Below are 22,324 nucleotides of genomic sequence, written 5' to 3'. Positions count from 1 at the left end.
GGGCCTCTAGGATGTTGCCCCGGCCTTCCACGTGGCACGTCTTTGCCCCTTCATAGAGCAAACTCATACCGGCAGCCTCGTACATTTCTGGGTCAGCTCTGGGGACTCGGGGCTGGACGACATATGGGCCCTGTCTGCAAGGAGCTCACCATTTAACAGCCATGTTCTCTGTCAGCAGCAAGGACAGACAGATGTCAGGTCAGTGGCATAAGAAACAACAAGGTCTAATGAACCTTCACTGGATGAGGAGCCCTGGCTGGCACCTCCTGGCTCCGCTCAGCTGTCCTGAGCCTGTGATCAAAGCAGCCCAAGCCCCGGCTGTCTCCTGCGAGAGGGCTCTGTGGAGAAGGGGCCTAGTGCACACTGCCTCTTGGAGAAGTGCCTTCGGTAGCCTCAGTGGACAGGCAAGGATGAGGGTCATGGCAGGAGCTGGCTTCAGGAGAGGGTGGGGCACCAGCAGGCAACAACAGCAAACACACCAAGGGGGGGGGGGTGCCATGAAAACGAAAGTCAGATTTCTGAGATTGTCCAGAACAGGGGTCCTCAAACCACGGCCCACGGGCCACATATGGCCCACCAAGGACATTTATTGGGCTCGCCAGGTGTTTTTGCCGCCGCTGCCTGACCTGCTTAGCAGCCGACTTGTCCAACGCGCATAGGAATTTGTTCATAGTTTATTCATAATTTGTTCATAGACTATAGTTTGGCCCTCCAACGGCCTGAGGGACAGTGAACTGGCCCCGTTTAAAAAGTTTGAGGACCCCTGGTCCAGGATAAAGTCTCAGGTGCGAATGGCAGGACACACAGCCGTGCTCTCCTGGCTGCTGGGCGGGGAGGCCTCCCCTCCCCAAACACGCCTGCATGTGGCCGTGTCAGCCCGTCCTCTGATCTGTCCTCTGCTCTTCGCCTCCCCCTCGCTGGCCGCTGGCCTGAGGGGCGTCGTCGGAGGGAAGCCTGTTTGAGTCATCTCTGCGTCCCCAGAACAGAACACCAGGCCTGGCGCTTCCGTGGGCACTCCAAGGCTGTCTGTGGACACAACGGCGCTTCCCACTACTTCTGAGGCAGAAAGCCCGGGCGGTGGGCAGGGAAGGGGCAGAGGCTGAACAAGGCAGCATTCTCCAGGAGCCCGGAAGTGGGACGTCTTCCTCTTGCCGACTCACAAAAGCAGAGCCAAGGGGACAAATGTGATGGGCCCCAGGGGGTAACGATCACATGTGAACAGGCAGGCATGGACCAGCGTGTCTACGCACAGGAAAGACAGGACGCCACGCAAGGAACATGGAAGATTCCTTGCTTTTTCTGAAGCAGAGCCCACGTGATCGAGCATATGTCAGACATATGCTGCGGAAGCCCCTCCTGACTGGAAGCGGACAAGGACACCTTGTGCTTCCCACCTGTGGGCTGACCAGGGTCCCCACAAATACCGCACGGGAGCCCTGCGTGCTGGGCCGCTAATGGCAAGGTCAGCAGGTTGAAACCACCGCTGCTCTGAGGGAGCTAGATGAGGCTTTCCTACTCCCGTCCAGTGTGCCTGTCGTAAAGGTCACTCTGAGTCAGAAGGGACTCGATGGCAGTGGGGCAGACCTGTGGCAAGATCCGGGGTGGTGAGTGGATTACCCATTGGGCTGCTAACCATAGGTCGGTGCAGTTGGAAACCACCAGCCACGCCATGGGAGAGAGATGGCACCCGCCACTCCGGTAGAGTTAGTCTTGGAATCCCACGTCGGAAGGGACTCCATGGCAGCTGGAATTGAGTGTGAACCCCATTTGAGAAGAGGCTTTCTGTGTCACTTTAATGAGGCCTTGTCAGTGTAGGATATGTTTGAAACCTAACCATTTTTGGAGATGTAAAAAGAAATTAGGTATAGGAACCAAAAAGCAAAGGCCAACTCACTAGCATGGAGTGGATTCGAACTCAGGGTGCATTCTGTGGGGTCTTAGAAGCTGTATCTCTTTAGAGGTGCAGACCACCTTGATTTCTCCCACGGAGCAGCCGGTGGGTGTGAGTGTCAGGCCTTGCGATTAGCAGCCCAATGCTGCACCGCCCGGCTCCTGAGGTACAGAGACTGCATGCAGAGATGGGGAGGAAAGAGGCCTCCATGGAACACTGGGCAGGAGAGGCTGACACTAGGGTTTTTCCGAGAGCGAGGCTTTCCTAGAGATGGTGCTTGGCTTCGGATCCCTAGAGTCTAAACTGTGCGGAAAGGCGTGTAAATTCCCCTTAGTCAGAGCGGCCTCTGGAGCCTGCCACCAGCCAAAGAAGACCAGGTGGCCTTGGGGTCACCATGGAGACCTGCGGGCTGCAGCTGGAGCCAGCTCCGCTGACTGCCACAGGGACCCAGGGCATTAGGCCCTGAGGTGGGGGACAGCCCTCTAGGGGAAAAGGGCTCCCAGACGCCGCTACCCACCTCTCCGTTGGCGTCACAGGCCGTGTGCGTGTAGAAATAGTCTTTGTCTGTGCAGGCTGGTCGCACTTTACAGGACGAGGACCCTTTTTCTAAAGGGAAAAAGCAAGGACAAATATGTGACCACATGCCCGAGATCAGGGTTCAGAGCCATGAGTGTCAATCACCTCACAGAGACCCCGAGCACCTACAGTGCTCAGTGCTCGGGTCCCACGGCCAGTCCCCAAAGCCCGGCTGACTGGGTGCCCCTCACTCCTCCCCCAGGTGCGGATGCGGGACCACTGGCCGGTGTGAGGAAGCGGATTGGCCACACGGCGGCCTCTGGAGAGAGTATGCGGCCCGACTCTGGGGCTAACCACCTCAGCCCAAGGTCTCCCAAACCTGCCATCTCCCTGGGCCTCGAATTCCTGAGTGTGGGTGTGGCTTTTCTCTCTCCTGAAGGACTGAGGGGGTGCCTTCATAATCTGAAGTTAATCTTTACCAGAATGAATCTCTGGGCCTTCAAGCTGAGGGCAAAGGACTCCCCCTTCCCCCTGAAATCGTCCTGGACAAGTAAGCTGATCGGCTCCTCCAGCTCCACGGAAGACAGACGGCCCCTTCCACGTTCCCCAAAGCAAGCGGTGATTCTGCCCCAATGTTCTCCTGGCGTCTCCGTTAGTGCTGCCCTCACGCTACGAAACCCGGCCAGGCCCTAACGAGCTCAATGCCTCCCATTTGGAAGCCATGGATTTCACTTCTCTGGACACTCCTACCAACTCTTCTGGTAATCTGAAGAGCAGCTGTCCCCTCCACGCACGTCGCGCAGATAAACATGGGAGGACTGATTGCAGAAGAAATCGTGCTGTCTCACGACGACACTCTTCTTAGATGGCCACGTGGAGCCTGCAGGCCGTCGTCTCGTCATGTGAGGGTTTCTCTTCCCAGATAGATAGATGGGAGGGCTTCCAAAGGTTGGTGGGAAAATGGAAGGAGGAGCCAATGGAAGGAAGCCCTCTTGCATATTACCTGGCGCGCAGACCTCGCGGAAGGAGGTTTCCGAGTCTGAGCTGCACGTCCTCACTGAGCTGTGTGACTTTAGGCAGGCCAGTGAACCACTCTGTGCCTTGGCTCTCTTCTCAACTCCAAACAAAAAACAAACCCCGCGCCTTCGAGTCAATTCCCACCCACGGCAGCCCCCGCGCAGCGGAGCAGAGCGGCTCCCTAGGATTTTCCTGGGCATTTTCTTTATGGAATCGGATTGCCAGGCCTTTCTCCCATGGTGAGGCAGGTGGGTGGGGGATTTAAACCACCCACCTTGGACTTGAAGTAACAGGTTCAAACCATGTGTGCCACCACGGACCTGCTCTTGACTGTGGAGTAGAAATGACCCCAACTTTGCTGGAACCTGCCTGCAGGAGTACTTAACACATTGGAAACTGGTATCAACCAAATAATGCTGACTAGTCATTTCTGGGGAGGAACCCTAGTGGGGGAGTGGTTATGTGTTGGGCTGCTAACCACAAGGTTAGCAGTTCAAAACCACCAGCTGCTCCAATGGAGAAAAATGAGGCTTTCTAGTCCTACAAAGAGCTACAGTCTCAGAAACCCACAGGGGCAGGTCTACTTTGTCCTACAGGGTCTTTGTGAGTCAGAACTAACTTGACGGCCATGTTTTAAAATTATTCTCTGGGCTCGTAGGACTTCTTACTTGGGAACTGGTACAAGATGTTTAAGGAGTGCTCTTGGCCCTTGGCTAAGTGCTTCGCTGTTACCTGAGGGGTGGACAGTCAAACTCAGCAGCCACTGGGCGGGTGAGAAACCTGGGTGGCCTGCCCAGATGACACAGCACGCAGGAAGCCCGATGGGGCAGTCGGCTCTCATGTGGGTCACTGAGAGAGGGAGTGGGCTAGGTGGCGCACAACAATTGGAGACGTGGGGAGGCCTCAAAGTTTCCTTCCTCTCCAGAGGAGGCCATCTTTCTCATTAAATGCTTTCTTCCCCCCAAGACCCCAAAGGAATTCCTAGATGAGAGAAGCTCCTAATTACAGTCAGTCGGTCGGCCTACCGGGGGAGGTTCTGCCAGTGGCACGTTTCCACACCTCTTCTGTCCCGTCCTATTAGCCTGGGCACGAGGGACCTGGTGGCCGGTTAACAGCTGGGGTCTTCTCAGCTCATTTGCTTGGCTAACAAGCAGGCCTGATTCAACACAGAGCTGCTGCTTGCGACTGGCTCGGCCGGGAGAAATTTGAGGGGTTGATGTTGACAATGGGCCAATTCCCAGTTCTAGCAAGCCGCAAGCTGCGTGTTAGAAACTGCATTCCACAAAATAACTCTTTCTGCCTCTCCAATATTTGCTCAGCCTGACAGCCTGGCTCCAGGTTTCAGTAAAAAAAAACAGTCAGGCTGTTTACACACGGACAAGTGGGAAGGTGGTTCTAAGAAATGATTAACTCAAGTGCGAGGCAGGCCCCACTTCTCTAGCTCAGGTTGCATCCAGGCTGGAGAGCTGGCACTGGTCAGGTCCAAAAGATCTGCCTAGGTGGTTGGTAAGGGGTTGACAAAGTCGAAGGAAGGCCAGGTTTTCTTGGGGGAACCCCAATTCCTCTTTCTATACCTTCTTTCTCCTTCTAGTATCTTCTCCCCGCCTCTAGGAGTATGCTACTCTCAGTCTGATCCATGTTGCGCAAAGGGAAGCATTTTCCCTGAGGATTGAAGTGCCTAATGAACACAGGCCCAGCTCAGGTGTTAGCTCAGACCCTGGGCAGATCCCTGCTCCTCCCTGAGCCCGTCCTTCCTGTTCTCATGGAGTCAACTCTAACCCTTAGGGATGTAACAGGGCAGAGCAGCACTGTGCTACAGGGGACCCTGGGCTGGGACCTGGGCCACAGGGATGGCACATGCTCCCCCAGTTGCACAGCTGGTGGGCCCCACCTTTCCCCTTTCAGGTAGCAGCTGGCACTTCGCTGTAACAAATGTCCCTTCTGTTTAAAGGACAGGATGAGGGACACGATTGCCGCCTTCAGTGTTGTCGCTGCCACGTGTGTCTGTCTGTCTGTCTGTTGGAGCCCTGGTGGCGTGGTGGTGGCTGAGTTGGACTGGGAACCGCGAGGTCGGCAGTTGAAAGCCCCAGCCAGTCCCTCCGCGGGAGAGAGGCGGCTTCCTACTCCTGGAGAGACTGACAGTCTCGGACACCCACCGGCGCAGCTCCCTGCCCTATGAGTCGGAGTCATTGCGATGGCAGGAGGCTGGCTTGGGGCTCTTCTTTCTTTCCCATCTTTTAGTGGCTTCTTGCTTTACCAAGAGTATGCCTATTCCGCCAAAGACCCCAAACAAAACAAAAATATCATATCCATGTGAATGAGGGGGAGGGCAGAGTGGAGACCCAAAGCCCATCTGTTGGCAACTGGACACCCCCTTACAGAAGGGTTGTGGGGAGGAGAAGAGCCAGTCAGGGTGCAGTACAGCAACGATGAAACATACAATTTTCCTCTAGTTCTTTAAAACTCATCACCACCCCTGACACTATCATTGGCCCCAATTCTACCTTACAAATCCGGCTAGACCCAGAGCATGTACACTGGTACAGATAAGAGCTGGAGACACAGGGAATCCAGGACAGATAATCCCTTCAGGACCAATAATGAGAGTGGTAATACCAGGAGGGTAAAGGAAGGGGTAGGGAGTAAGGGGGAACCGATAACAATGATCGACATATAACCCCCTCCCAGGGGGACCGACAACAGAAAAGTGGGTGAAGGGAGACAGCAGTTGGTGTAAGACATGAAAAAACAATAACAATATAGAAATTATCAAGGGTTCATGAGGGAGGAAAGGGAAAAAATGAGGAGCAGATACCAAGGGCTCAAGTAGAAAGAAAATATTTTGAAAATGATGATGCCAACAGAAGTCCAGATGTGCTTGACACTATAGATATATGTATGGATTGTGATGAGCTGTTAGAGCCCCCAATAAAATGATTTCTTAATTCAGAAAAAGAGTATGCCTATTCTTATACCAAGAGTACTTTCATAGTAAAAGAAGACGCTAAGACAGGCTTTCATGTGAATGAAGTAACAAGATCAATGCTGATGATATGCCAGGAACTGCCCCACAGCCTTCACCTACCTTGGCCAATCTTCTCAAGAACACAGTTAAGTAGCTGTGATTGCTGTCATGCCCTCTTTATAGAGCAGGAAACTGGGGAGCAAACTAGAAATGTACCCCAAGGTGGCCCAGCGAGCCAAGGGCAATTTGAACGCGAGGAAATGGATTTTGGAGTCTATGCTCCTGAATGCCATGCTTTCTACTAGGAAATTCATCCTTAATATTAAGCATGAAACACGTGGATTAGTCCTACTGATGACATTTCAGTTCACAGTGAGGAAGATATTTCAGGGGAGCCTTTGCCTTTTTAGGTTTCTGTTGGGCTCTCACACCTCCGTCCCTATTAAACCAACTTCCACGGAGTCACCTTGAACACGGGGAGACCTCACATGTGTCCGGGGACCTGTCCATGGTTTTTCTTCTCAGGCTCTTCTGGCTGAACTCACACCTCTGCCCTCTCGGTCAGCAGCCAAGCAGGTGAGCCATCTGCTCCCCCCAGCCACTCCCTATCCGTATTAGAGCTGCCTGGTTTGCAGCCCTGGATACCAGCCATGGCCCTGGTTACTGTGGCCCCTCCCTCCTGCCCTGCCCTTCCTCAGCCAGTCTTCAAGTGGCAGACAGAGTGGCCTTTCAGAAGAAGCAGCCAGAGCACGTCACTGCCCGGTTGACAGTTCTTTAATGACCTCCATTGTTGCCGAGATCAAATCCCACAATTTAGCCCTGGCACACAACGGGCGGCCTCTCCATCATCTGTCTCTGGCCTTCCTCTGAACCTGGGCTGGTACTTATTTCCACCAAAGTCCTAGCCAGGTGGGATTAGTCTCAGTTCCCTGAGCCTTCCGGCCTTGGCTTATGCTGCCTCTTTCCCGAAGTCTCCATCAAACCACCAGTTCATCCTCATGTCACTGTAAGACAGCTTAAAATTCTGAGCACCCAGTTTGCAGAAGACTATGGTGACACTGAGAGCCCCACATCCATTTAAAAAGCCGACACATGGACTAAGCCTCCACGGAATTCCCTCGGTCCTTTCACCAAGGAAGTGACAAGTCTTGTCCTCAGACAGAGTGCATTGGAAAGTGGATGACTAGAGATACGGTGAAGATAAAATTTAGCATCTAAAAAAATATATAAATTTTAACATCTTACAATTTACTTTCCCTTTTGACCCACTGTTAACTTGTTCTAGTTCTATGACTTTCTGCTGTCTTTGGGATGGATGTTTTTCTCTGTTTTATTCTGTTGTTTTTCCTTGAATGGTTTTCTGTATTGGAAACTCAGGATGGGGAATCTACAGACAGCAACTTGATGAACAGTTTCTCAGGGTTATCACAAGGGAGTTGGGGGGCCTTAGGGGTTAATAATAATGGATATAGGAATGAAGAAAAGGTAGTGATTCATTCACACCATCTTTACCTACTTTAAAAGTGGAACTGAGTGACATGTGAATTATGTCAATAAGACCATTTAGAAAAATCCCCCAAACAAAGCAAAAAACCCTCAAACCATCTTCAAGATCATAGTGAATCGTTCCTTCTCTCCAGAGTCCTGGCCACTCCTACTTCTTGGCTCCGATGCATGTGACACCCAGTGCTCCTTCTCCTGTGCCCACTGCGCCGCGGACATGCTGATTGTAGACAGAAACTGGAGGGCAGTGCCCAGAGCTGCGTCAGCTATGGTTGTTAGCACCAAGCCCAGGCTAATAGCAGGCGCTCTGGGTCCAGTTTCTAGACAGATGGCCTGCTGGTCACAGGGACCTCTGGACCTCATCGTGCACGGTCCCTTAGAGACTGTCATCAGGCTCCCTGGGGTGTCCCAGTGTCCCATTGACCCTGAATCCTGGGAGAGCCAAATCCCAGAGGGATGCAGCTGTCTTCGAACTCCATGCTGGAAAGATGGTCAACAAACTGACCGCGTGCTTCCAAATAAAAATGAAGTCCAAGGGGGCAGACTGCCAAGCTGGTGGCAGAAGGAACACAACAGGATCTGAAAACTTGGAGCGCCTTCCACAGAATTGATCAAAGTGCTCCCAGGTGGGTTTGTTTTTAGAGCCGCCTTGCCAACTGCCACCACCCGTATGCAATTGCTGGGCTGGAGAGCGAGAGCTAGAGGCCTGGGCTAACAAAGGATGTTATTGATAGAGGCGGGGTAGGGAGGGCAGGATAAGAAATTCAAGTGGAAGAACAGGAATTTAGACTCATAGATAAAAACAACCCTCCCACCCTATTCCGCCCCCCCCCCCAATCTAAACATTTCTGTTCTTGCTGAAAATGACACTCATTTAGCAAGATCTATGCTGATAAATACGACTTTTGTTTTAGGAACAGTGTAGACCCAGAAGTTCCCAGGGCCAATGGCCGGCCTTGGCTGAGCAAAGGCAAAGCAAACAGCTGTGAGGCGTGTCGGTGTGTCTGCGGAGGGAGAGGTACAGGGGTGCTTGAGAGAGGCTGTCACTCTGTGTAAGAAGGAAAAGAACAGGCATCCATGCTGGCAGCAGAGGAGAGTTGACTCTCTCCCAGGTGCTTGTTGCAGAACCTGCCCTGGAGACTAGTGCCAACCACTGGGCTGCCTGGGCAGGGGGGCTTCTGGGGACACTGCCCAGCTGTCACTGCACCCCTTGGAACCTCCTCAAGTGACCAGGTCCTCTTTCTCAAACTGGGATGCTGTAGAAAGCCATCTGAGGTCTGTAAGAGTGGGCACTGCCTAGCCCTCACGTCTCTTCCCGCAGCGCCATCCTCTTCTAGCCGGCCTTGAGTGCCACGGCTAGGCCGTCCAGAGTGCTAGAAGAGGCTAACCGAGTGTGTCTGCCCATCAGTGCAGCCGTGTCGCTCTGGCACGTCCTTGTTGTAAAGGAAACAGATGCACAGACACCTCTGTGATCTTCCTAAGTGTAACTGTACCATAGGTACAATCCACTCTCATTCTAGGGAATGGAACAGAAATCTGTACGGTTGAAAAAGCCAGTAAAGGATAGCAGCCACTTCCCTAGCTTTTCTAATCTGGCGAATTCCTAGCAGCTTGTTTCTCTTTCTCCCTGGCACCCATGGAGCTTAAAAAAAGAGAAAGTTTTATTGGCATATACACATCTCCTAGCATACAACTTAATTGTCCAGTCATGTGGGATTATAAAGAGACTTTTCCCCAGCTTTGTCTCCCCCAAAGACATGCCAAACAGTAGAGGCTTTTTGCCAGCACATGGTGGGAGGTCAGATGCTCAGAGACAGTCCGTCTGAAGGCAGTCAGTCGCCAGACTCCTATGGTAGGCCCTGCTCCCTGCTATTAGGGACAATGAGCTACTTCTCCCTAAAAGTTTGCGACCATTAGCTTGGTTCCTGTAGATGGAGTATACACCCTACTGATAGTGGTGCGAGGGAACAGGTCAAACCAGCTCGGAACTTTACATCCAAAGTTAGGCTGCCATCCTGAATCTAGGATCTGTCCATCTTGTCACATGTATACCCCCATCCCTCCTCTTCCTACTGCGTGTATTTCCCTAGATTGCCCCCCCCCTCATTGCTGTATAACCTATAGTGCAACCCCTTCCTGTGATGTATGTCTTTACCTGTACTTAGTGGGCCTGCACTCCGCGCAAAACATAGAAAGATCTCTTGACTCCTCTCTTGACCTCTAGTCGGCTCCCTCTCCTCCCCTGTTCCCTGTCCCCTTGTCCTCCTTCCCTTCCCCCTCTCTCCATGTGGGCCACCAAGCGGGGCTGTGGTGAGCATTGCTATGAAATGTGTCTGACTCCATTATTTCAATCTCTCTTCTACCTCTCATGCTCTCGATGACTTTAATATAATACTTATATATCTCAACCGTACAATTGTGCCTATCGAACCCGTGATTAGTGGGGGGGGCTGGCACCCCCTCCAACCACACAGTCATATTAAAAAGAGCTAGGCAATCATCACCGCAATCAATTTCAGAGCATTTCCTCACACTCGCCGTGAGCTGCCATGCTTCCAGGTAATTATTAATCCAGCTGATGCCCCTATAGACTTACCTATCCTGGATTTCATGTACAGAAAACCATACAAAACACAACCAGGAAGCAAACAAACAAACAAAAACCAACCCAACAACAAGATGGGACAAAATAGTGAAAAGCCTCATTTGAAAAGAAAGCAAAAAATACTAAAAACTGAAACTATAAAATGGATCCAAAAGGAGAGAACTTTAAAAAAGTATGTTATCTAACTCTTTAGATGATTACTTATCATATCAAAATACCAAACTCACTGCCCTTGTGTAAATTCTGACTCAGAGTGGCCTGATAGGACTGGGTACAGCTGCCCATGGGTTTCCAAGACTCTACAAGAGCTGAACGCCTCCTCTTTTCCCAGGAGCGCTGGAGGCTTCGAGCTGCTCACCTTGTGCTTAGCAGCCCACTGTGTATCCCACTACACCACCAACGATCCTTATTACGTAGTTTAGTTAAGGTTTATCAGCTGTCTTATCCGCGAGAATGTAAACTCCATGGGGACAGGTTTGCTCCTGGGACCCTGAGCCCCAGCATAGGGCCCAGCAGCCTGTAGGTGCTCCATGCAGATGAACAGAAACGCTTCCTTTCCGCTTCCAACGTAGTTGGAGGAGCTCTGGGATGGCAAGACCCTTCCCCGGTCTCGGAAGGAAGGAAGGACATAGGAGTGGCTGACAGCTCTACTGCCCCGGTTTGCCCTGTGGGAGGTAACGCACACCACGGCTTCACCTGAGTACTTGTCACGGTCACACTGGTGGCAGGACGTTTCTCCTTTGTTTGAGTAAAAGTTGGCGGGGCACAGCTTGCAAGAAGAGGAGCCCTGCTTGTCCGCATATGTGCCAGGCTTGCAGGGGAAGCATTCAGAAGTGTAGGCCACCCCTAGGGAGAGAACACGGAGCAGGAAGGAGGAGCCTCAGGGTGGTGACCCAGGGCACAGACTCCCCCTCCCCTCAAGGGCACGAGGCGGGAGTCAACAGTAGATCCCTGATGGATAAAGGCCCCTCCTCCATACCTGTTATTGCAATGTTCCTCACCAGCACAGGCTTCGGCGTTTTGGACCACACAGAGAAGGCTGTGGTTCTCCAGAACAGGACATTGTTGCCTCGATTTAGCTCCACCTTCAAGCACACACACACAGGAGCAGTTAGTGTGGTCGCAGAGAGCGAGATGCATGGCCCATTGGATTAGACCCTCACTGGGACCCCTCCTCTTAGAGCCAGCATGACGGTCTGTTCTGACCCTCTCCTTCAGCGCCTCTACCTACTCCCTCCTCCTCTGCTCTCCCTGGCTTTCGCAGCCTCCTCTTGCAGGGGGTGGGGGCTGCAGCCTCTAAACCCATCAGGGGACCTGAGGTGCTGATGGTGGTGACTTGGCTCAGGTCCCTCTCTTCTCTGGTGCTAGTCATCCATCTGCCATGCCTAGGAGGCCTGTCCCTGAAAGCTGGGGGGGGGGGGAAGGGGAGTTGCTGCTGGCCTGGGGGTGAAGTTACAGGAGCAACAAGTCAGCCTGAGCCCCCATTGCAACGCATTCTCATCATGTCTAGGGACAGAGGGACAGAAGTCCAGACAAAGGGACGCATCCCACAGAGGAAAGTGCCAGGCCGTGTCTGGGGCCCCCAGGGAGCAGGTGAGGTACCCACACTGTGGACTTCCCATCCTCTCTCTGTGGTCTTGACCCACCGAGAGTCGTCCACGCTGGGCTGGCACTGGTCGTTCTGCACCTGGAGCAGCAGGAGGTCAGGGTCAGATGGGGCTTGCTGAAGGAATGGCTTCCTTACCCCCATGTGGCTCCAGCCGCCCCACCCCCACTCCCACCCCCACCCAGCTGCTGCTCAGGGCCTTTCTGGTGGTCCTTGGGGTCAAGTCAACAGAGTAAGGCGTCCATATTCCATCATCTCAAAGAGAGAGACTTGGGCTGCCGCTTTGATTCCATGTCCCTGGAAGTCGGACTGGAGCCAGCTGCACACGCACAAACTCTCTGTGCACTGACACCAGGTAAGTGACGTGTAACCGGGAGCCGCTCACAAGCTGCTTCCATGGCTGAGCAGGGCAGGCATCCAGAAACCTCCTAGCCTCCTGCTTTCCCCTGCCTCCTCTGCTCGCCCCAGCTTATCCCCGCAGTGCAGCTCCTCCAGCAGGCCCATCCTGGTGACAACTGACCTCAGAGCGTGCCGGCACCAGGTGGGGGAGGATGGGGGGCACTTACGAAGAACTCGAAGATGATGCTGCTGTCTGGGTAGTAGTACTCAAAGTTGACAGTGCCCGACTGCTTCAGGCTGACGGCATACATCAGCGTGGCCGTGCACTCGTCCGTGTTGGAGGCGATGTAGTCGCCTCGAGGGACCCACTTGGACCTGGGAGGAGACAGGAGCCAGAGTCACGGGCAGGGCCACAGCCACCCAGCTGTGAGACACACATAGGTCTCGAGTTGGGCTAGGTCCCGGCCATCATCATTCTCAAAACATTTGCTTTCTACTTGAACCCTTGGTATCAGCTCATTTTCCCCCCTCCCTCCTGGCTCCCCCCTCCCTCAAGAACCCTTGATAATTTATAAATTATCATTTTGTCATATCTTACACTGTCGAGATGTCTCCCTTCACACACTTTTCTGTTGTCCATCCCCCAGGGAAGAGGTTATATGTAGATCCTTGAAATCGGTTCCCCCTTTCCACCCCACCCTCCCGGTATTGTCACTCTCACCACTGGTCCTGAAGGGATCTTCTGTCCTGAATTCCCTGTGTTTCCAGTTCCTATCTGTACCAGTGTACATCCTCTGGTCTAGCCAGATTTGTAAGGTATAATTTGGATCATGATAGTGGGGGAGAGGAAGCATTTAGGAACTAGAGGAAAATTATGTTTTTCATCGTTGTTACACTACACCCTGACTGGCCTCTCTCTTCCCTGTGGCCCTTCTGTAAGAAGATGTCCAGTTGCCTACAGATGGGTCTTGGGTCCTCAATCTGCACTCCCCCTCATATACAATGATATGATTTTTTTGTTCTTTGATGCCTGATACCTGATCCCTTGTGATCACACAGGCTGGTGTGTTTGTTCCATGTGGGCTTTGTTGCTTCTAAGCTAGATGGCTACTTGTTTACCTTCAAGTCTTTAAGGCTCCAGACACTATATCTTTTGATAGCCAGGCACCATCAGCTCTCTTCACCACTCCTGCTTATGCATCCATTTGTCTTCAGCAATCGTATTGGGAAGGTGAGCACACAATGATATGATCTTTTGTTCTTTGATGTCTGATACCTGATCCCTTCAACACCTCATGATCACATAGTACTTGTTCCGTATGGGGGTTGTTGCTTCTGAGCTAGAGGGCCACTTGTTTACCTTCATGTCTTTAAGACCTTAGATGCTATATCTTTTGATAGCCTAGCTCCATCAGCTTTCTTTGAGGTAGGTGTTTTATATATTTATCATTTCTTTATTTTATTACCATTTAATTGAGTGCCTTGCAAAGGCAGGAAGTGGTGGAGTTGGGATTTAAGGCCAGGCCTGCCCAACTCCAACCAGAACCAAACCCACTCACTGCCAGCCAGGCAATTTGATGCAGAGAAACCCCTGGCAGGACTTCTGAATCTAGAAATCTTTATGGGGCAGACAGCCTCATCCTTTGCCCATTGAGTGGCTGGTGGGTTTGAACCTCTGACCTTTTGGTTAGCAGCCCAGTGACTAAGTCACAGCAGTACAAAGGCTGTTCCTCAGGGCTTGGAGGCTCAGCTTTATTCAGCCTGCTTCCCTGGAAAGGCCCACTGCTCTCAAGTAACTGGGTTGGTAGAGAAGGGAGAAACCCAGAGAGAACTGCAGTCACAATCAACCCAGTGTCTGTTTTACCTCCTCGTCTCTCACACATTTGCTTACCCTGTGCAACATCCCCCCAGGCCCTCACTCAGCACCCCATCCTCTGAGCTCATCTCCCGGTACCCAGTCCTAGCCCCCAGCCCCTTCCGTACCGGAGAAACCTCCAGAAAGACATCTGGCCCTGTCACTCCCCAGTGCAAGCCTGTTGTGACTCCTGGTTGCCTAAAATTGAGTCCAGATGCTTCGTCCACTCTCTAGGCTCCAGTCAGAATTGGAATTCCTTCCAATTCCTCGGCCAAACTCTCTCACCTCTGGCTTTTCCCACATACTGCTCCCTCTTCCTGGAGCACATGTCCTCCTCCCTCCCGTTGTTTAGCTAGCTCCCACTCTCCCTCACTGCCATCCAGTGGGGCCAACTCACAGTCACCCGCAGGACAGGGTGGAACTGCCCCAGCGTGTTTTGACAGGAGTGGAGAGCCTGTCTTTCTCCTGAGGAGCAGGTGGTTGGTTTCGAACTGCTGACCTGGCAGTTAGCAGCCCAACTTGTAATCACTTAGGATGAACATCACCTCCTCCAGGTAGTCTTCCTGGACTCCTTTGTCTGTCTCTGCCAGGTATGCCCTTAGCTCTGCTATCATAGGTTCCCTTATCATCTCCAGAGTGCAGCTGCGTCATCTATGTTACCCCACGTAATGGAAGCGTTCCGATGGACTCAAGGCATATTGAACATATACCCGCCCATAATGTGCACCCCAGGCAACCTCACCCTCTTTCTCATCAACTCCCTTCCCCACTACCAGCCACCGTTTCCTCGAGTCTGCTGTCTGTTCTCCCCATGTTGTGCTCCAGCCTTTGCTAATGCTCACGTACTCTTCCGCAGACTTCTTTCGGGGCGGGGAGGGCGAGGGGTTCACTACAGTGAGATCCATCCACAGTCACACATGTATCTCTAGGTCTTCAATTGTCACTGTGGTATAGTATCCCCCTGCCTGGCTCGACCACACTGGCTTATGCGTTACATGTTGACAGGAATTTAGACGGTTGTTGATTTTTTTTGCAGGTGTGCACAGCCTGCTGTGAACACTCATGTCACTGCACCCTGTACACGTGTCTGAGGGGGACCCGGGGGCAGGACTGCTGGCTCGGGCACTACAAATCTCTGACTTGCCCAGCCACTGCCCCAGCGGTCTCCAAGGTGGTTGGAGCAATTGACACCCCGCCAGCAGTGTCCTCAAGTCCCTGGTGCTCCACATCCTCCCCACACCTGAAGCGGTCGGATGGGAATGCTGGCGCCAATTGGATGTGGTGTGAGGTAGTGTCCCACTGGCTTTGAACGAATGTTACTTCCCAGGTTATGGCTGAGGTTGGGCATCTTTTCTCAGTTTACTGGCAAGTGGGGCTTCCTCTTCTGATCATATTGTAAGTCTTTGTTTAAGTGTCTGTCTTCCTGGCGGGGCTATAGATGCCGTGAAGGCACAGGCCATACTTACCTGGCTCACAGAGGAGAGTCAGATAAAGGAATCCAGGAGGACTTCCGAGAGGAGATGACGTTTATCTAAAGACGTGGGCGTAGGGATTAAACAGAGGGGAAGAGCAGGAACTGGGTTCCAGGAAGGGGGGAGGTCCAAAGGGCAGGAGGAAGTTTGGCAGCGGGCCGGTATCGCCAGGACCAAACACCATGCCTGGCACCCAGGCTGGATTGCAGGGGTGACAGCGATGGGCGTGGGAGAGGAAGACCACGTACAATCCCACTGGTTTGTGTGAGACCAGCTTCCTAGTAACGAGGGTTCTAAGGGAACTCAAAATCAGTCCACAGGCCTCTGCTTGTGTTTGCTGTTTGCCAGGATACCGTGATATTTCCGGCTCTTCAAGAGTCGATGTTATTCCCCAAATGAGAACATATTGAAAATACCCAGGCTGAGCTCATCCAGAGCAGCCCAGCTCACCTAAATGGCAGTGATTTCTCTCCTTGACACAGGCGGCACCGGATGCTGATGTGACGCACGGGAGCAGCTATAAATAGCTTCTAAAGCTGGCTGAATTATTAAAAGGTGCTGTAAGTGGGTTGCATTTGCAAATGCTCTGCAGTTCCGGTTTTTATCCGCTACCCCTGGTGGAGAGTCTCTCATGTCCAGTAATTACAGCACGTTTCAGGTGACCTTTAATGCCGGACACCGTTCTAGATTTTCACAGGTTGGCACCTCCTTTAGATGCCTGGGTGGCACGAACAGTTAAGCGTTCAACTGCAAGCCCTAAGGTTGGTGGAGAAAGCCCACCCAGAGGTGTCGGGAGAGAAAGACTGGTGATCTACTTGTGAAATATCAGGCACTGAACACCCCCCGGGCACAGTTCTCCTCTGACACATGTGGGATCTCCTTGAGTCAGAACTGATCGGACAACAACCAGTCACAGCAACTCCAAACGCCTCACTGAACCCCCATTCCACTCTGCGAGAGGGTATGGGTTTTAGCCTCATTTCTAGGATGAGAAAAGTGAGGTCCAGAGGTTTTAGGAAACCTGCCCAAGTTTTTTCTGCTGCATCCACGCTATTCCAACATGGCCCTGGGAAGCAGAGGTTTTCAAGGTCTAACAGCAGATCATCAGCTTTGCATTTAACAGTCTGTACATTTTATATCGCCTCATCCATTGCGATCTTCTAAATGTATGACCATGTGTCCTAGGTCCGCCCTGTAATTCTGTCCCCATTTTGTCTTTAAGCAGATGCAGTGGCTGAGTGCTCTCCCAGGAGGTGAATTCAGTTCCAGACTTGAGGGCAATGAAGGGCCAGAGTCTTGAGGGCTCCACCAGTCTCTGCCTGACCAATAAGTCGGTCTCTTTTATGATTTTCTCCCGCTCCATCCAGGACTGTCCCATGGGATCCCTTTCAGAGCAGTTGGGCAGTTGAGCAGTTGAGCGGTAGCCGGGCACCATCTAGTTCTTCTGGCCTCATGGTCATGGAATCAGTCTCCAAGTGGGACTAATTGTTTCCATGTCTTTCAATTTTCTTCTTTTTTAAAAAACATTTTATTGGGGGCTCGTACAACTCTTATCACAATCCATCCATCCATCCATTATGTGTATCCATTGTGTGTCAAGCACATTTGTACATTTATTTCTTCATCGTGTCTTTCAATTTGCATCACCCTTCTTTCCTCCAGACGGGGAGAGACCAGTTACTAGACCTTAGACGGCTGCTCATGAGCTGTGCAGATCCCAGACACGACTCCCCCAAGCAGGATGGAGAGCACTGTCTTGGTGGACTCTGCTAGGTCAACTGACCCCTCAAACTCATTTCCTCCAAGTGTTTGGTTACGGCTAAGAGGGATTCACACCTTTGTCCCCTCCGTGCGACACCACACTCCTGGATATACATACACAATCATTTGTTAGTACACCCTCACTCCCTCATGGAGGGGTTCTGGATAATTGGCTATGTAGGTGCTGGGACACCTGACCCAGTTCACAGAGTCTGACACGGTGCCATACATTAATGGAAAGAAGGACTGCACAGCTGAACTTAGACGTTTCCAATAGTTGGAATCTCTGTGTTTTGTCCTATTTTTAATGTGGTGAAATATACGAAGCAACATTTACCAGTTATTTTCATGTGTTCAAGTCAGTGACATCATTTACATGCACAGTGTTGTGTAAACATCACCGTTATCTGTTTCCATTTGTTTCCCTCAACAGCTCTTCACGGTTCCTAGGCAATAACTCCCCATTCTCTTTCCTGTGCCCCGTGGTCACTGCTGATACGCTTTGGTCTACATGGTCATCAGGGAAGACCAGCCGCTGTAAAAGGGCACCATGTGGACATGAGGGAACCCTTCAACGATGGAGTGGCACAATCGCCACAACAGCGGACCTGAGCATTCCAACAATCGAGAGGATGGAGCTTAGTTCTGGGGTCCATAAGGTCTCCGTGAGCTGAAGCCAACTCCCTGGCCATGTAACCAACACCAGGGCATTTTCTTATTTGAGATTTTTGTACCTTTCTCCCAATCTCGTTTTCACCTTCATAATATTCTTTCTTCTTCATGAATACAGCTCTTGCTACAGTACAAGAGCCCTGCTGGTATGGTGAGCTAACAGAAAGGTTCAAAACCACCAGCTGCTCCTCAAGTGGAAGATGAGGCTGTCTACTCCCATAAAGAGTTACGGCCTTGGAAAATCTTGAAAGCAGTTCTGTTCTGGAGGGTCACTTGGAGTCTCGGCAGCATTGTTCTGGCTTTTTGGTTTTCTATCACACACCATTCACTGACATACCCTCATGCTGATTCTCCTCATCTCTGATCTCAAATTGTGTCTAGTACCCTTAGCACATCTGCCCTGTGGGTTTGGGATTCTGCCTTGGAACCTATTCGGTTGGTTTGTTTGTTCCTGATTTGAGCCCTGTTGGAGCCTGGAGGCCTGGCAATGAGCAGACAGACCTGGTCCTTGCCTCCTGGGGCTGGCATTCTATTTCTAGTTGAAGACACAGAAACTTCACAACTAACTGTGCCCGTAACTGTCTAATAAGAACTGCCCCCAGAAAACCCACCCACAGTGGCCACATCCATTCTGACCCATAGAGACCCTTGGCTGGTGTAGAATTGCCTCACAGGGTTTCCAAGACTGTAAATCTTTTATTTTCTAAAGGCTTGGCAAACAGGACTTCATTGAATCCAATAAGATGACACTGCCATAGAGTTCATTGTAACTCATAGCAACCCTACAGGACAAGCTAGAACTGTTCCTGTGGATTTCTGAGACCACAACTCCTTAAGGGAGTAGAAAGCTTCATTTTTCTCCCTCGAAGTGGCTGCTGTTTTCAAACTGCTGGCCTTGCAGTTAGCAGCCCGGTGCATAACCACTATCCAACAGAGGACTTCCTGGAAATGTAACTGACTATTTGGGCACCCTGAAGTGATGCCTGAGCCTCTTTCAGAGGTTTGCTCCATGTCTATGGGAACTCCTGGCTGCTGGCTCCGGTTGTGGCACCCACTGCGTTCACCGTGCTTCAGCTGCCAGATCCTGTATTGTTTTCCAAGGCTGCGAATCTTTATGGTAGTAGACTGCCAACATCTTTCCCTGGATTTGAACCACCAGCCTTTCAGTTAGCAGGCAAGAGCTTAACCATGGTGCCACCCAGGCTCCGTTAATAATAACTGTCATAAGGGACCGAAAGAGAAACATGGGGTGGCAGAAGAGGGTGTAATAGGGGTCTTCGGGGTTAGGAGCAGTGTCCTTTAGAAAGCTGAGAGCTGAGGGGAGGTGGGGGGGGCAGCAGAAGGGCTGGAGAAGGGTGTGTTCAAAGCGCCCCATGCCCCCGGTGGAAGGAGCATACTAAGCAGAGGGAAGATTCTTGGAGGAAAGCAGAGAAATGGGCAGAGGCCAGAATGGGAAGCACCTGGCAGTCCTTAGGAAGGCACTGGATTTTATCCCAAGAGCTTCAGGAAGCTACAGACAGAATCCAGGGTTTCAAGCAGTTGGATGTGTGTTCTCCGAGTGGGCAGGGCCTGCTGGAGGACAGGCATGGCTGCACAGACAAGTCAGGAGGCTTCCGGGGCAGGGCAGGCAGGAGTGACACTGGTCAGAGCAAGGTCAGAAGTAGTGGGGTTGGGTTGGGCAAATACACAGGAGAGGAGAGCCAGGAGGTTGGGTTCTTGGCAACAGCGCGGTCACAGCCTTCCCGTGAGGCCTCTGGGGTGGCCGATCCTGTCCATTTCTGCAGAGGAGAAGCAGCCTTTCCCACTCTCTGGGGATGCCTGGGGGTCCAGGTCCAGCCCTTGAGTCAGCATGCACCTCGCTGAGGAGTGCCACTCATGAAGGGCTCACACCCTGGCTGACTGACGGAAAATCATGTCGGGGCTCTTGTCAAGCACCCAGGGAAAGGAGAACCCCTGTCTTAGCTCAGGAAGGAACTGCTGGGTGAGCCAGGCCCACAGCTCAGCTGTCCAGGGCAGATCACCTTCTCTTCTGGGATTAGGTGGGGTCATGCTGTCTTCACCCACACATACCCTCTCTCTCCAGCTCCAAGGCTCAGCCTGGCCTTGTCATGCGAATGCTTCCAGAGGTCAAACTGAACTCTGAAAGGCCCTGAAATTTGGTCGTTAAATGCCTGCTGCTTGGCTCAGACAGTGGCCCAGTCAGGAGGCTTGAGTTGAGGAGTAGAAGTCGCCACCAGTTTGAGAAGCGCCAAGGCAATGCAATGATTGCGTCCCTTTGATCCATTTGATCGCTTGGGCATAAGCAGAGCTTCCGTGGAACCGGAATGCAGGGTCAGCACTTAACAGAGGCCTCTGGCCTCTCTGCTCCCAGAATTGCCTCCCACATTCCAAAGCAGCTTGGAGATGGCAGCAGGGGACAGTAGAATGAGGGAGACAGGTGGTGGTGAATGAGGAGGTGATACCAAGGGCTTAAGTGGAGAGCAGATATTTTGAGAATGATGAGGGCAACGAATGTACAAATGTGCTTGACACAATGGATGGATGTATGGGTTGTGATAAGAGTTGTATGAGCCCCAATAAAATGATTAAATAAAGGAGGGGACTGGGCTTGGGTTCTAATCTCTCCAGCAGACAGCTGAGTTCCAAAGGACAAAGCACTTGATCTCTGCGAGCCTCCAGGCCCTAAAAGGCTTTGCGGAACAAGATGTGTGTTTCACAGGGTTCTTGTGGGATGGTGGGAGACCGCCTGCAAAGCCCTCTGCTATGCCTGGGACAGGAGCAGCCGGCGGCAAGTGAGTGTCAGAGCAGACCTGTGCCCCAGAGGGGGGTTGCTGCAATAGGTGGTTTGGGGGAAGCACATCACCAGGCCTTTCTTCCAAGGCCCCTCTGGGGACACTTGAATATTTTGGTAAGCATTCGGGCAGGTTAACCCTTTGTTCCACCAGGGGCTCTCCTGGCACACAGAAAACATATCATTTAATTCTTATCCCTGGAGTTGGGGGCCCTGGGGGCATCGTCGTTACACATTGGACTGCTAGCTGCCAGGTCAGCAGTTCAAAACCACCAGCCTGTCTGAGGGAGAACGGTGAGGCTTTCTCCTCTGGTCAGTAAAGAGTTACAGTCTGGGAAATGCACACGGGCTCCGTTCTGTGGGGTGTCATGAGTCTGGCTGACCTCAGTGACAGAGAGGTTGGGTTTGGGATCCCTGGATGTCAGTGCTCAGAGAGACAGATGACAGGACTCGCGGACCCCTTCCCCAGGCTTCTTGGGCTGAGTTTCCCAATGACTGATTTGGCAAAGATCTTCTGAGCCAGACATATTTCTGGTCTCCAGGGCCTCCGAGGTATGGCAATGTTAGCTGCTACTGACCAAACCGTTGGTCCTACCCACCCTCTCTTCATTCCCTACTCCTCCCCAAAAGACCCACAACCCTGAACTCAGGACTAGCAGAACCAGTAGTAGGAGTGAGCGCCAAGGCCAGACAGACACCCAGCCCTTGGAACAGGTGTCCCATCCAGAAGAGGGAGTTTCGGGGCCCATCTGCATCGTGACCCCTGTGCATGTGCCTCATCGCCCTTACCCACCTCTGCTCCCTTCCTGCTAAGGGTGGGCGCAGTGCAAGTCAGAGCCAGCAGTCCTCCCCGACCTCCTAGGGCCCTCCCCCTGCAGCCCTCCCTCTGGTCCCCCGCCCCCCCCCCCCCCGCCAGGCCCAGCGCGCACTCACGCTGTGCAGTTCCCGGGGGACGAGGCGACGCTGTCTTCCAGCTCCATGTTGGTGGCCAGGTTGGCAAAGCCGTGTGGCAGCTCGTCCCACTCGTCAAAGCGGATGCCCGTGCCCAGGGAGTAGCGGCCCTCAGCGCATGGCTTACACGACTGGTCCTTCATATCCAGAAACTCCCCTGCATTGCAGGAGAAGGCTGGAAAGCCAGAGAGGGGTTAAGGGGAGCAGTGTGAGTGCCCTGCTGCACCAGGAGAAGCGGGGTGGGGTGCGAAGGGAGAAACACGCTAGGTGGGGTGCACACTGCATGCTTCCATTGGCAGGAAATGTTCACCACAGGCAAATCCTCAGAGCCAGAAAGACTGGTGGGTGCTAGGGGCCGAGGGGAGGGAGGCATGGGCGAG

General features: G+C 52.4%; 1 protein-coding gene across 1 annotated transcript in view; it reads right to left on the bottom strand.

Annotated features, from left to right (window-relative positions):
• Positions 1–22,100, bottom strand: part of ELAPOR1 (endosome-lysosome associated apoptosis and autophagy regulator 1) — a 40,324-nt gene extending 18,224 nt beyond the window's left edge. Inside the window, exons 1-6 of the mRNA XM_075540284.1 lie at positions 21,927–22,100; positions 12,670–12,817; positions 12,104–12,184; positions 11,477–11,582; positions 11,194–11,343; positions 2,409–2,497 (exon numbers count right to left, since the gene is read on the bottom strand). Coding sequence (XP_075396399.1) covers positions 2,409–2,497; positions 11,194–11,343; positions 11,477–11,582; positions 12,104–12,184; positions 12,670–12,817; positions 21,927–22,087 — 735 coding nt within the window. The 5' untranslated portion in view covers positions 22,088–22,100. The remainder of the gene's footprint in view (positions 1–2,408; positions 2,498–11,193; positions 11,344–11,476; positions 11,583–12,103; positions 12,185–12,669; positions 12,818–21,926) is intronic.
• Between the last annotated feature and the right edge of the window lie 224 nt (positions 22,101–22,324).

This window comes from Tenrec ecaudatus, chromosome 1, assembly GCF_050624435.1.
Source record: "Tenrec ecaudatus isolate mTenEca1 chromosome 1, mTenEca1.hap1, whole genome shotgun sequence".
Taxonomy (NCBI): Eukaryota; Metazoa; Chordata; class Mammalia; order Afrosoricida; family Tenrecidae; genus Tenrec; species Tenrec ecaudatus.
This window is presented reverse-complemented; position numbering and strand designations above follow the sequence as displayed.